Below are 13,658 nucleotides of genomic sequence, written 5' to 3'. Positions count from 1 at the left end.
GTTCGTTTATTTATGTATTTAGTTATTTAGTTTAATCCCACGCCAGAGTAACCAACATATCAGGCGTTGGATCCTTCTTAATGATAATTGTATGAGATATGTCTTTAATTTAACGTTTCTAGTCATTTTCAGGGTTCTCACTACCAAATAGGCATCCCAGTTTAAATTGTAGAATTTTTGGTTCACAACACAAACAACCCCCCCCCCCCCCCCCCAATCCTCGGAAATAAAAGAAAGAGACATTGAAAAACAGGGGAGAAAACCTCTCTCTGTAACACACACACACACAGCAGCCCAGCTCAGCCTGGTGCACTGCAGTGTGATGAATGTGATCTAATATGGTGTAGATATCGTGCCACGGCAAAGTGAAGGACAGACACTGACGGAAAGCCCCACGGTATGGCTACGTGTGAGCGTGCGTGTGTCACAGACCAAAAGCCATCTCAATCACAATGATGGATTAAAGCAGTTTAATACAGCTCTGAAGGGAGGAAGGCTGACATGAATCTTTCAATGCGCGCGCCGCTTCAAAGGGTTTGCCATACTTGGTATTGTTGGGTGGAGACAAAAAATAAGTAGTCATCTTCAGCAGCCCGTTCGAATACTCACTGAATAATTTGTCTCGGGTTTAATGTTTCAATCCAAGAATAAAATTGAAAAGACCCCTGTGCTAATTAAATGGCATAACTGATTGGCTGTAATATTTAAAGGACAACCGACGTCTCCGGACAAGTTATAATACATACAGTAAAGTCTCGTTATATCGATATTCAAGGGAGTCCGAAAAAATATCGATATAACCGGGACTATCGCTATATCCGACCCTGTTTGCATGTAATTTTCTCCGTGCGTGCATAGAAATAGTATCGATATAACAGGGACTATCGATATATCCGATATCGATATAACGAGACTTTACTGTAATTACATAATTACAAAATACATACATAAATAAATACATAATTTGTAAAATGGCTTCAAATGACTTCTACTGAGCGTATTTTACAATTTAAGATTCCGCCGCATATAGCTATATTTTACGTTTTAAGACTTGCGCTGAATATTCCGGAAGTCTTGTTTTTGAGTTGGTGACGAGTCCTCACCCTACGTCACTGAAGGAACGCCCCTGAGCGAAAAGGGACATAACTTGCATCACCTCAATGCGTTTTGGGTACTTTGTTTGGTCTGAAAACTTCGTGTTGATCCGTGTTGATGACGAAATTAGAAGGAAAACACATAAATAACGCAATGGTGAATCGTTGTATGTTACACCGAGACAACTTAGATATTCGCTGACAACAATTCCTAGGTGAAGAATCAACCAATTTCCAACGGAGCTCTGGCGCCATCTTCTGCATTTTCTGTGACGCTACACATCAGTCGTGATCACTCAAAATTACCCGGAATGACCTTCTTTAATCGATTGCAAACATTTATACTTTCCTCTTCAGAACTATTTGAATCATATTCATAACTGGATGCATCATTTTTATTGGTGTTTTGCATTTGACTAAAAATATCAGCCTGCGTGTTTTGGGTATTTTGGATGCTACAAAACGTTTTTCTGATGTCAGTTAGGAAACAAAAAAGTGATGTCGGTTCTCCTTTAAATGTCCTTCAGGACATTTACACCAAGCCAGCAGCCTTTGACAAGCGCTGAAGTGAAAACCTTGAATATGCGTTCAATGTAACCAGGATTTCTTCAATAACATAAATAGAAAACAAAGCTATTCAGTGAGGAAAGGGGGAGTAGAAAAAGAAGAATGATTGTGCAGTCGCCCACACAGACGCATGCTTGAACATGAATGATCAACACAGTAAGCTGCATTCTGCTTTTCAATAGGAATTATACATTTGCATTCTTACCTCGGTTAGCCACCATCACTTTTTTGATTGGTCGATATTGGGTGGGCGGGGTCGAGTGGGCAGAGCGATGGAGGAGACACACCCTCCTCAGGGCGAACAGACTTAGGCCGCCTCGCACTGCACCGTGGAGCAACATTCTGCGTAAGATACGACATGACGTTTTATACACTTGAATATCCACAGGTTGAGAAACGTCATCCATTACATGTATATTAGATTGATAATTTGATGGTAACGGTTTTGGAGCGCACGTTGACTTCCGGGTACAGTGAACGCCGGCACAAATGGCTGCCGCTGCTCACCCGCACAAAAAATCCCGTGACTGTAAAGTGTCCTTGAGAGTTTTGAAAGGCGCTTAGAAATTAAATGTATTATTATCTGGGGGCAGTCCAATCTACATTTCAAGCCAGTCAACAGCCGCTCAGACTCACACTGTCGAATTAGCTTACATTTAAAATAGCAAGCTATCTCGCTTCGCCTCCATATCACAACAACGCTGTCAACAAGCAGTCAACAAATAAAATAATCACCAAACTATAATGCTACTCTTTATATTCATATTCTGGGAGTAATATTGCATCATATACTCCTACAAATAAATTGCAAGTACTCGTGGTTACTTGCCACACAATGGATCCATTATTAACTGAATCTTAATGACATCTTAGGCTATAAGGGGGAGGGGGAGCAAGCACATTAAAATGAATAAATACACACAATGAGCACTTTCTGGTTGTTTATTTGCGAAAATGAAGGTACAGGAAAACAAACTGAGCTTTTTCAAAGCATCTCGGGATACTACTGCCCCCGCGTGGCTAATTGTCAGTATTACTTGCGGCTGAGGATTCCAAACATTTCCTTGAGTACAAAATGCTGTACAATTCTGGAAAAGAATGGACTCCCCGAAAAAAACATGAGGAAACATACAAACACATTAATTACAAAAGTAATGCATACTTTTTCCGAAAATAAATGCTGCCCATGGCAATGTTTTTATCTGCGTTTGGGGAGATATCGGGAGGTATTCAAATTGCCTACCCTGGCTACGTTTTATTTATTCACGTACAAATGCCACATACAGTGCGCTGTCTGCCGTTGTAAACATGTCCAGATGGGCCACCGCCCTCTCCCTACCCCCAGCCTTGTATACTGCCCCTGTGCACAATGTTCCCACTAAGGAACAAATAAAAGGCCGTTTGGGTTCTCTTCTATCATGTCGGACTAAATTAGAAATGAAATGTTGCATTTTGATAGGACTGTAATCCACGACCGGAATTTAAATGTATCAAAGGCGGCCACGGTGGGAGATAGCCAGCCCGCAGATGCTAAGCGAAGCCCCAGCCGTGTACCAAAAAAATGCTCTTTGATCACTAAGAAAGCTGAAAGTACAGCAGGCAGCCAAGCCCCGCAGCAGAGAACATCTTCCTAACCCGCAGTGACACGAGCAGCAATGATAGGCAAGCGAAAAAGCCAGAATAACACGCAAATCGAGGATCGGACGTGTACGGTGGGGACTCTTTTCAATTTTTGTCACATCGCCGAGTTTAGGGAAATTGACGTGAGATGGAACCGCGTATGCAAATAGCACGACTGTGTTCGAAAAAAATGTCATTTCGGTGCAACGCGAAGCCAAACTGGCACAAGAACAACTATGTGTTATGCGTGTAGTAAATGGCGAGCGCCCTCCAGTGGTTGGACGGAGCAACGCATGCGGAGAAATCCTTCCCAATTGTTTCCTTATGCTCACTGATGCCTCTTACGCAACGCGAGGGTGGGGGGGCGCTCGAAGAGGAACCGCACGACTGTTGTAGAAAGAGAAAATAAACAGGAAGGTTGGAATTTGATGACTGCGCTCCTTAAGATTAATCAACCATACTAATATTTGCTTCGTTAAAAAATAAATGAATACATAAATAAAAAATATTTTCAGTGTTGTGCATACAGTACATTGCAGTTTTTTTTACGGTGTCTACAAAAATAGATTTTTTTCTGGTCATTTAAGGGTGGGGGGTGTTGTTGATGTCTGTATTTTCTCATATATTGTTTTTCTTTATTCTTGTTAATGTGAATAAAAACTGGACTTATACATTGTAAATAGCACAGCCACCTTATGTAGAGTAAATACGTAGTTACATATATCATACATGGTTTATACTGTATTTTTATACTTTGCACTATATACAGTTTTTTATGAAACATTTTTTTGTGCAGTTGTATAGTTCAGTCTTCTGTCAGTTTTTTGTGCATGCAAGACTATGTTTTTTCTTTTCGACCCCTTGCTTATGCTCACTCCTTTGAATCTTGCTACTGTAGATTGCAAATTTCCCCATTGTGGGACTTTTAAAGGCTTTCTGATTCTGATAAGTATATACTGTGTGTGCGTTAGCGATTCAGATTTCAAGTCCTGATCGTCTTGAGATGAGTACTTGGTGTTTGACAACCACTGAGTTAGTTAAAAAAAAAAATACAAATAAATACATTGGCAAATTCGGGTCATCTGGAGCTTTGTTTGTATTAGTGTGCAGTGTTTTCTTTGGTCATTCTTTTTTTTTAATTGACATTTAATGTAGATTTTAATTCATTTATTTGCATGTTTATTTATTTCTATTGGATTGGATTAGCCTTTATTAGTCTCTCAGTGGAGAAATGTACATTTCACAGCAGCAAAGTGATGAAAGTAAAAGCAAAGGGAAGGAGGACGTAGAAAAACAAAATACGGGTGCTGCTGTAAAGCCAGACACTCTCGTGGCGCCATCTTGAAGTCAAAACAACAACAAAAAACCAAATGACAAATAATGTGACACAACACGAAAGACACAGTCGTTCAATCGTAAGCACATTTATGTGTTTATTTATTTAGTTTTTTATGTATTAGTTTAAGTATTTATTTTGTCTATTTATGTTTGTTTATTTGCTTGTTTATTTAAAGGACAACCGACACCTCCGGACAAGTTGTGTCCATAATTTGTAAAATCACTTCAAATGACTTCTCCTGAGCATATTTTACAAAGATTCCACGGCATATAGCTATATTTTGCGTTTTAAGACTGGCGCTGAATATTCAGGAAGTCTTGTTTTCGAGTTGATGACGATGCCTGACGTGATTTCACGTCTGGAACGCCCCTGACCGGGAAAGCGACACACAATGCATTTTGGGTACTTTGGTCTGAAAACTTCGTGTTGATCCATGTTTAAATTACAAGAAAAAACATAACGCGATGGTGAATCGTGTGCTACACCAAGACTACTATTTGATACTAGTTGACACAAATCCCCAGCACACAAATCAGCCCATTTCCAACGGAGCTTGGGCGCCATCTTGTGCATTTTCTGGGCACTACTGGAGTCCAGACGCTTCAAAATGAGACAGAAGGATTTCTTTAATCGATTGCAAACATTTATGCTTTCCTCTTCAGAACTATTTCAATCATATTCATAACTGGATGAGTAACAAGAAAGCATCTTCTCCGAATCTGAAGCCATTGTTTTGATTCTCGAGCAAGGCAAGACGACTTGGCGTGACGTCACGAACAAGGGGGCGGGACCTTCTGAAACTGAAACTTTCTGAGGTCATTTTGAAGTAGTTTTGGGACACTTTAAGTCATTTTTATTGGTGTTTTGCATTTGACTAAAAATATCAGCCTGCGTGTTTTGGGTATTTTAGATGCTACAAAACGTTTTTCTGATGTCAGTTAGGAAACAAAAAAATGGTGTTGGTTGTCCTTTAATTATTTATTTTGTGGTGATAAGGGGAAGGGATACGTAAGGATAAGTGTTCCACATAATACAAAAATCTTTGTGCAATAGCCGTTGGACTAGGGAAGTAAAAATAGTTCAGCTACTTGTTGTTAACATATATCAGGCATATGTAGTAAAGAGAAGTTATCTGAATATCTTCCACAGCAGGGGTGTCAAAGTCATTTTTTGCCGCGGGCCACATTGTAGTTATGGTTTCCTCTCGAGGGCCGTTATGAATTTGGGGAACCCATTAGAATGTTTAAATCCCTTCAAATATTACGTATAGAGCACACAGCAAATTAATGAATAACTCGTTTTCAAATCTGAAGTCAAGAATAATGACTTTTATTGTGGTTGACACCCAAAAATATGAAATTTTGGCTCAGATTTTAGCAATCATCATGGAATTTAACAAGTTTGATTTGCTTTCGCGGGCCGAAAAAAATGATGTGGCGGGCAGGATTTGGCCCGCGGGCCTTGACTTTGACACATGTGTTCCACAGGATCCAATTTTAGTAACTGTTTAAAACAATAAAATGACAGGAGGCAAGCCAAAACAGATTAAAGTGCCCAATCCACCAATGGCAAACAAGACATCTCATTTACCGCACATTCAGCCAAAGCATTCCAAAAGAGAAAAAAATTAAAAATATGAATGACTCGAATTCTGCGTGTCCCATTTCCAAGCGCAGAGATCATTTACGGTTGACATATTAACATGGCAGGGAGCAAAGTTTTGTTTTGACACACAAGTGATGTTGTGACATACAAACGTACACTTGACGTTGGGTTCGACGTCGGAATGATTTTCAAGGGCAGGTGAGGAAAATATTTTTTGCAGATTTCATAAGCAAAAGGTTCAACCGAGTGACCCCCGCGATGACATATGATGATCCTTTACTATTTTCGACTCGTGCTGTCTGGCATCATGTTTCCACTACGGTTCCCAGCAGGCAACCAAGCATGTGCGCGTTTTTGGCAGTGGGTATACTCAGCTGCTCCTCTTCAAATCAGGCTGGGGCCTGGGGGTTGAGGGGGGATCCTTCATCGCCCTTTGCCACCGCGCCTGTGCTAATGCTAATGCCCAGTTTAGCATCAGTTAGCATTGTTTTCCATTGGTTAGAGCTTTGATGCTAAAACTTCCCCCAATTAACTGTTGGGACAGACTCTGGCACTACCTATGTCCCCCCCCTGGGAGGGTGTGGGGGTGGGGGTGATGACAATCACCATTATGAGAGATGACGGATGTGCCCTGCTAGCATGCAATCTCCGCCTCGCAGCCAGCTTCATGATCATGAAGTGATTGTTGGCAATAAAATGAAGACAAATTTAATTTGGCTCTCATTAGAATTCTTTTTACGGTTAATTTTTTGGGGGGGATGCGGCCCGTCAAGGCAACAAACTTGTCGTTCGTGAATTTGAATGTAAAGAATCGAACTTGTTTGACATGTGCAGTCTAAATATTGTAATATTGTATTTGTGTGTTGGATGTTTGCTTTTGGAGGCGGCGTGGCACAGAATGACGTCGGGAGTGTCTGTGTGTGTATGTAATCAACTCCACATGCTTCTGCAAAGGAGACTGATGAAAGAATGCTTGTTGAACAAAAACACCCAACAACACCTGAGAAAGGTTCGCTAGCAATGCATCCGAATTTCTACCTGTCAGTCGGACATCGCGCGCAGCTCAGCGATGAAACGCGACTGGAGTAAAGGTTGTTACAACAAAAGAAGCGGCAGATGCACGAGAGCCGGTTCAAAGGTTAAAGAGAGACGTCGGAGTGAGGCCGTGCGTGATGTGTGACCGGCAAGCAAACAAGCACATTGTGCACCCTCGCAGGTTTCTACATGTACATAAGAGTCGGTTTTGTCCCCTCGGGGGGGGGGGGGCTCACTTTACGGTGACTAAACAAGCATCGGACAAACAACTAAACAAACAAAGCGACTCTGGGAACAGTGAACAGAAATCAATTACACGGATGGCTACCATTCACTTCATCCAGCCATGTTTTCTATAGCACGTATTAAGTGTTTGGTTGTCGGGATTGTTGTAAAACAAATCTTTTTTTAACAGAACTGAACCCTATGGAACACCATTTGATATTGGGGCATTATATTTCACGTGTATTTGAATATGGCCACGGCAAAGATGAAGGGGAAAATAAACTTTGCACAGCATCACAGTGTTTATAGCCAATGAAAATATGCAATGCCAATACTTCTTTGGGGTTATAGACAGTGACGTGCGGTGAGGTTCATGGCTGGTGAGGCACTGATGTCATCACAGTCAGATTTACAAACATATGAACTTCACGGAGTAGTTTATTCGCCATTTGATTGGCAACAGTTAATGTGTTTTGTTTAAAATGTCATGTCAGCATTCTTTATAAACTGTAGCATAGAAAAAAAGAATTTAAAAAAATGTTATTATCGTGTTACCTTTACTTATAAATGAAGTCCATGTGCCGCTCCTTCTGAAGAAAGGCATCTCTACCTTCTTTGTAGAAGCCTTCCTTATCTTTCTTCAGTTTTAAAAGTCTCTCTATTTCTTTCAATTTAGATATGTAATCCTCCATTCTGAAAATAAGGCCAAGCAACACGAAAAAATGACTGGATGGTTGCACTTAACTTGCTAACTGTTTACTGTCGCTTGCTCTCACTAACTCTACTATTCTGCAGCTGAGGAGTCACAAGAAGAATCTAATCATCAGCGCCCCCTGTCATGAGGCAGGAGAACTGTGTGCCTCACCTATGCACACAGTTTTGATACAAATAAAATAAACACTGTAGTTCAGTGTTTATAATGTCAAGTGACTCTACATTATATACACCAGCTAAACTGTAGAAATTTAGTTCATATACTAAATGTGTTTCAACACTTTAATAGCAATATGCAGAAGGACAGCAATGCGGTCTCACTGCAGAGCAAGCCAGCACAGTTCGCATAGCTATTGCGCAATCCATGGTGAGGCTCAGCCGGCTTCTGCCTCACCGTTCGTCTCTACTTCGTATTTAAACGGTAAATTTTAAAATTCAGTGATTTTGAAAAAAATCCTAAAACGGTGAAGTTAAATGGACAAGAACTTTAAAGTACAAATCACTAAATAAATATCTGTTTAATTGATTTTTTCATTTGATATATCCATGATGACTGCCTCATCTGCCTCCCCTGACTGCACGTCACTGGTTACAGACATGCAAAAAAAAACATTTAAAATCAGGTCTTCTTTTCCTTTCAGCTTTTCCCTTCAGGGGTCGCCACAACGAATCAATGTCCTCCATGTATCCCGGTTTTGTGCATCCTCTTCTCTCACACCAGCTACCGTCATGTCCTCTTTGACAACATCCATAAACCTCCTCTTCGGTCTTCCGCTCGGTCTCCTGCCTGGCAGTTCAAGATTCAGCATCCTTCTGCCGATATAGTCGGTCTCTCTCCTCTGGACATGTCCAAACCATCTCAGTCTGGCCTCTCTGATTTTCTCTCCAAAGCCTCTAATATGAGATGTCCCTCTTATTATATTCAAACATCATAGCTGGTCTCACCACTGTTTTATACACTTTTCCTTTCATCCTAGCTGAGACCCTTCTATCACACATCACACCTGACATTTTTCTCCAGCCGCTCCAGCCTGTCTGGACACGCTTTTTCACCTCTTTTTCCACACTCTCCATTGCTCTGGACAGTTGACCCCAAGTACTTAAAATCCTCCACCTTCTTTATCTCTTCTCCCTGTAGCATCACTCTTGCACTTGGATCCCTCTCATTCACACACATATATTCCGTCTTGCTGCGACTGATCTTCATTCCTCTCCTTTCCAGGACATATCTCCAAACCTCTAGTTTCTCCGCCACCTGTTCCCTGTTCTCGCTACAGATCACAATGTCATCTGCAAACATCATGGTCCAAGAAGATTCTTGTCTGACATCGTCTGTCAGCCTGTCCATCACCATACCAAATAAGAAGGGGCTCAGAGGTGACCCCTGGTGGAGTCCCACCCCCACCTTGAATTCCTCCGTCACACCGACAGCACACCTCACAACTGTCTTACAGTCATGATACATGTCTTGCACCGCTCTGACATATTTTTCCGTCACTCCAGACTTCCTCATGCAATACCACAGTTCTTCTCTGGGCACCCTGTCATACGCTTTCTCCAGATCTACAAAGACACAATGCAATTCCTTCTGACCTTCTCTGTACTTCTCTATCAGCATTCTTAAAGCAAACACTGCATCTGTCGTACTCTTTTTTTGGTATGAAGCCATACTGCTGCTCACAAATGTTCACTTCTGCTCTTAGTCTAGCTTCAACTACTCTTTCCCAGAGTTTCATTGTATGGCTCATCAACTTTATTCCTCTGTAATTAGTACAACTCTGCACATCTCCCTTGTTCTTAAAAATTGGCACGAGTACACTTCGTCTCCATTCTTCAGGCATCTGTTCACCTTCTAAGATCTTGTTCAATAACCCAGTCAGGAACATCACCGCCACCTCTCCAAGACACTTCCATACCTCGATTGGTAAATCATCAGGCCCGAGTGCCTTTCCCCCCTTCATCCTCTTCAGCGCCCTCCTCACTTCATCCTTGCTAATGTTTGCTATGTCTTGGTCCACAACAGTCACGTCTTTACATCTTGCCATTACACTACTGGCACATGTTAATACATTACCTTTCATTAACCATTACAATACCATCTCTATCCTTAATCACCTGAACCTGCTGCAGGTCCTTACCATCTTTGTCTCTCCGTCTCGCCAGCCTGTAAAGATCAGTCTCGCCTTCCTTGCTGTCCAGCTGAGCATACAAGTCATCATAGGCCTCTTGTTTCACCTTTGCCACCTTTACTTTAACCGTGCGCTGCATCTCCTTGTACTGCTGTCTACTCTCGTCGGTCTTCTCAGTGTCCCACTTCTTCTTTGCTACCTCTTTCCCTGTAGACACTCCTGCACCTCCCCATCCCACCACCAAGTCTCCTTATCTACCTTTCTTCCACTCGAGACACCAAGTACTTTCCGACCTGTGTCTCTGATTATGTTCGCTGTAGTTTGTCAGTCATCTGGAAGGACCTCTTTCCCACCCAGTGCTTGTCTTACCTCCTTCCTAAATGTCATGCAAAACTCTTCCTTTTTCAACTTCCACCATTTTGTCCTCACTTCAGCCTTTGGTTTCTTCATCTTCCTCACTGCCAGCGTCATCCTACGCATCACCAACCTATGCTGTCTGGCTACACTCTCACCAACCACTACTTTGCAGTCACTGATTTCCTTTAGATGTCGCCGTTGACACAAAATGTAGTCTACCTGTTACTTCTGCCTCCACTCTTATGGGTCACCTGATGTTCCTGTCTCTTCTGAAAGAAAGTATTCACAATAGCCATTTCCATTCTCTTAGCAGAGTCAACCACCATCTGTCCTTCAGCGTTCCTCATCTGGAGTCCAAACCTGCCCATCACCTCCTCATCATTTTTGTTTCCTGCGCCAACATGTCCATTGAAGTCTCCACCAATTACAACCCTCTCACCTCTCAGGATGTTCTGTATGACTTCATCAAATTCAATTTCTAGCTTTGGGCTCATCATTCTATCTGATACTCTTTTTACTTCTAAGACATTCCTAACAAACTCCTCTTTTAAGATAACCCCAACTCCATTTCTCTTTCTGTCTTCACCATGATAGAACATCTTAAACCCTGACCTTAAGCTCTAGCCTTGCTCCCTTTCTACCTGGTCTTCTGGACACACAGTATGTCTACCTTCCTTCTCTGCATCATGTCAACCAGCTCTCTACCTTTACCTGTCATTGTACCTACATTCAAAGTTCCTACACTTAGTCCTGTACTCCCGGCGTTCTATTTCTCTCTTTTCCTCCGGGCACACCTCCCTCCTTTACTTCTTCGACCAACAGTAGTCAATTTTCCAATTTTCCAATTTTCCACCTGCACCCTGAAGGTCGACAGTACCAATGGCGGCCGTTGTCAACCCGGGCCTCGACCGGTATGGGATTCAGAGGTTTGATTCGCATATTTGTTTCGGCAAAAAAATTTACGTCGGGTGCCCTTCCTGACACAACCCTCTGTATTTATCCGGGCTTGGGACCAGCACAATAAGACACGGGCTTGTTCCCCCTTGTAACATAATAGTCAGCCTATCACATTCTAATGTGAAATTCACATTCAAATTTGAAACTTAGCGCGTTAAAATGGGAAGTTTGCTGACACCAACTTTTTAAATCATGTGAATTTATCACACTTAAGGGACAACCGACACCATTTTTTTGTTTCCTAACTGACATCAGAAAAACGTTTTATAGCCTCTAATATAACAAATTATGGATACAACTTGTCCGGAAGCGTTGGTTGTCCTTTACAAATAGGAATGGTCACATTGAATCAGAAAACCTTTATTCGTCCCACAATGGGGAAATTTGCAGTCCACAGCAGCAGTTTGAAATTCAACATGCAAAATGGAAAACATTCTATTTCGCTTCACTTTCTGTCCATGTATTACTGTATTGTGCATTTTATATGATCCATAAACAAAAAACTAACTTGATTAATGTATTTTGACTACAAGACGGCACAGCGAGAGTGGCTGCCTTTACAGCAGCTCCTATATTTAGTGTTTCTCCAGTAAATATTTGTCCTTTCATTCTCCATTTCATAACTTTGCTGCTGTGCATTTGGGAATTTCGCCAATGTGAGCCAAATAAAGGTTATCTCATCAGCAATGTTACACTGAACCTATCACGTGATCGTGTGAAATGTGTCACATCAAAATGTGAATTGAACTTATCTAGTAGTTAGGGGAAACGTATCATTTTATTTTTTTATTACGGTATTAGTTGATTTTGATATGTTTTTCTGTTGGGGCGGAGAAAATAATGATGGGGAAAAATACAGCGTTCGCGTTGGTATGCGGGACGGTGGTTGAACCATGCAAGCAACAATAACTGCAACTCTTGAAAATTAGAATCACCATAAACGGCTTTTGTTTGCCTTTTGAAAACGATTTTACCGTTAAACACTGACAAAAGCGGACCGGCCTAACCACTTTGCAAAAGTTAACTTAAAAAGACTTCCCTACACATTGCCAAGCTGCAACGTCCACGTTTAAAAGACACTCCAAGCAACACACTAGCGAGCTAAACTAAACTAGCTCCGACCAGGTGAGCATTTTTGTTACGTCTTTTTTTCCCTTCCTCTCAGATGTGACAGCGTGACACTCGAGGAGACGAACGGCGAACCGGACAGCCTGGAAGCAACAAAAAAATCACATGGAAGGCAAACAAATGCTAGCAACGCGGTGGTGCATCCATACTCACGTTGTGCGTCCGACGACAGGTAACAGGAAACCGATTGTAAACAGTCGACGAGTTGATGGGGGCTCCTTGGCTAGTTTGTTTGTTTTTTTTTCTCGTCCCACGTAGCTCGACACGCGCGCGGTCACGCTCGGAGGAGGAAGAAGAGGGTGGCAAGGGATACGGGAAGGTCTGCTGTTACTATGGGATCAATTGGGCTTCATATGCGTACTCGGGGAAACTGCGTGGAAGGACGCTCCTGCTAGAAGCGTGGATTCGAGGACGGAGGGGCGCTGTCAAACAAGGTGAGGTGGGGGAAGAGGCTAATGCTACGTGCTAGCGGCTGGATGGTTTCGCAGCGTTAATCTCTTCCCTTTCGAGCACAAACTCTGATCCCTCTTGCTCGGGCCCATGACGCCACCAGACGCCCACTGTTCTCGGCCAATCAGATGAGAGGGCGTGCCTTCACGGAAACGCGGGTGTTATGAATGTGGTGATGTAATATTTGAGGAATTTTGCCACATTTCTGATATTTACGCATGTTATGAATTTAATGAAGACATGATAGAATGTTGCTATTAGCTTCTATGGGGGGAAAGTTTGTTCAATTATTTTTTTCTCTTTGTTTTTTTAATATACTGTTTGTATTTTTTAAAGTTTCAGTTTTTTGGGGGGAATTCAAATTGTCTATAAAATATTCAGGAAAAACAACCTTAAGAAACGCTATGCCAAATACACACGCAATATGCCTCCATACAT

At 41.9% G+C, this 13,658-nt stretch overlaps 1 protein-coding gene and 1 long non-coding RNA gene across 2 annotated transcripts in view; one reads left to right on the top strand and one right to left on the bottom strand.

Annotated features, from left to right (window-relative positions):
• pcxb (pyruvate carboxylase b) overlaps window positions 1-13,058 on the bottom strand; it is a 174,457-nt gene extending 161,399 nt beyond the window's left edge. Inside the window, exons 1-2 of the mRNA XM_088990514.1 lie at window positions 12,924-13,058; window positions 1,867-2,003 (exon numbers count right to left, since the gene is read on the bottom strand). Of these exons, the coding sequence (XP_088846640.1) occupies window positions 1,867-2,002 (136 nt within the window). The 5' untranslated portion in view covers window position 2,003; window positions 12,924-13,058. The remainder of the gene's footprint in view (window positions 1-1,866; window positions 2,004-12,923) is intronic.
• On the top strand, window positions 2,666-13,168 carry LOC148902182 (uncharacterized). The gene is made up of 3 exons (XR_016114255.1): window positions 2,666-6,423; window positions 12,808-12,942; window positions 13,029-13,168. It is a non-coding gene; the product is annotated as an uncharacterized LOC148902182 (long non-coding RNA).
• The last annotated feature ends 490 nt before the right edge of the window (window positions 13,169-13,658 follow it).

This window comes from Hippocampus bargibanti, linkage group LG02 (genome assembly GCF_051943395.1).
Source record: "Hippocampus bargibanti isolate YZ-2025 linkage group LG02, ASM5194339v1, whole genome shotgun sequence".
In the NCBI taxonomy this organism is placed as follows: domain Eukaryota; kingdom Metazoa; phylum Chordata; class Actinopteri; order Syngnathiformes; family Syngnathidae; genus Hippocampus; species Hippocampus bargibanti.
Note: the sequence above shows the minus strand (reverse complement) of the source record. Positions and strands in the feature narration are given on the sequence as shown.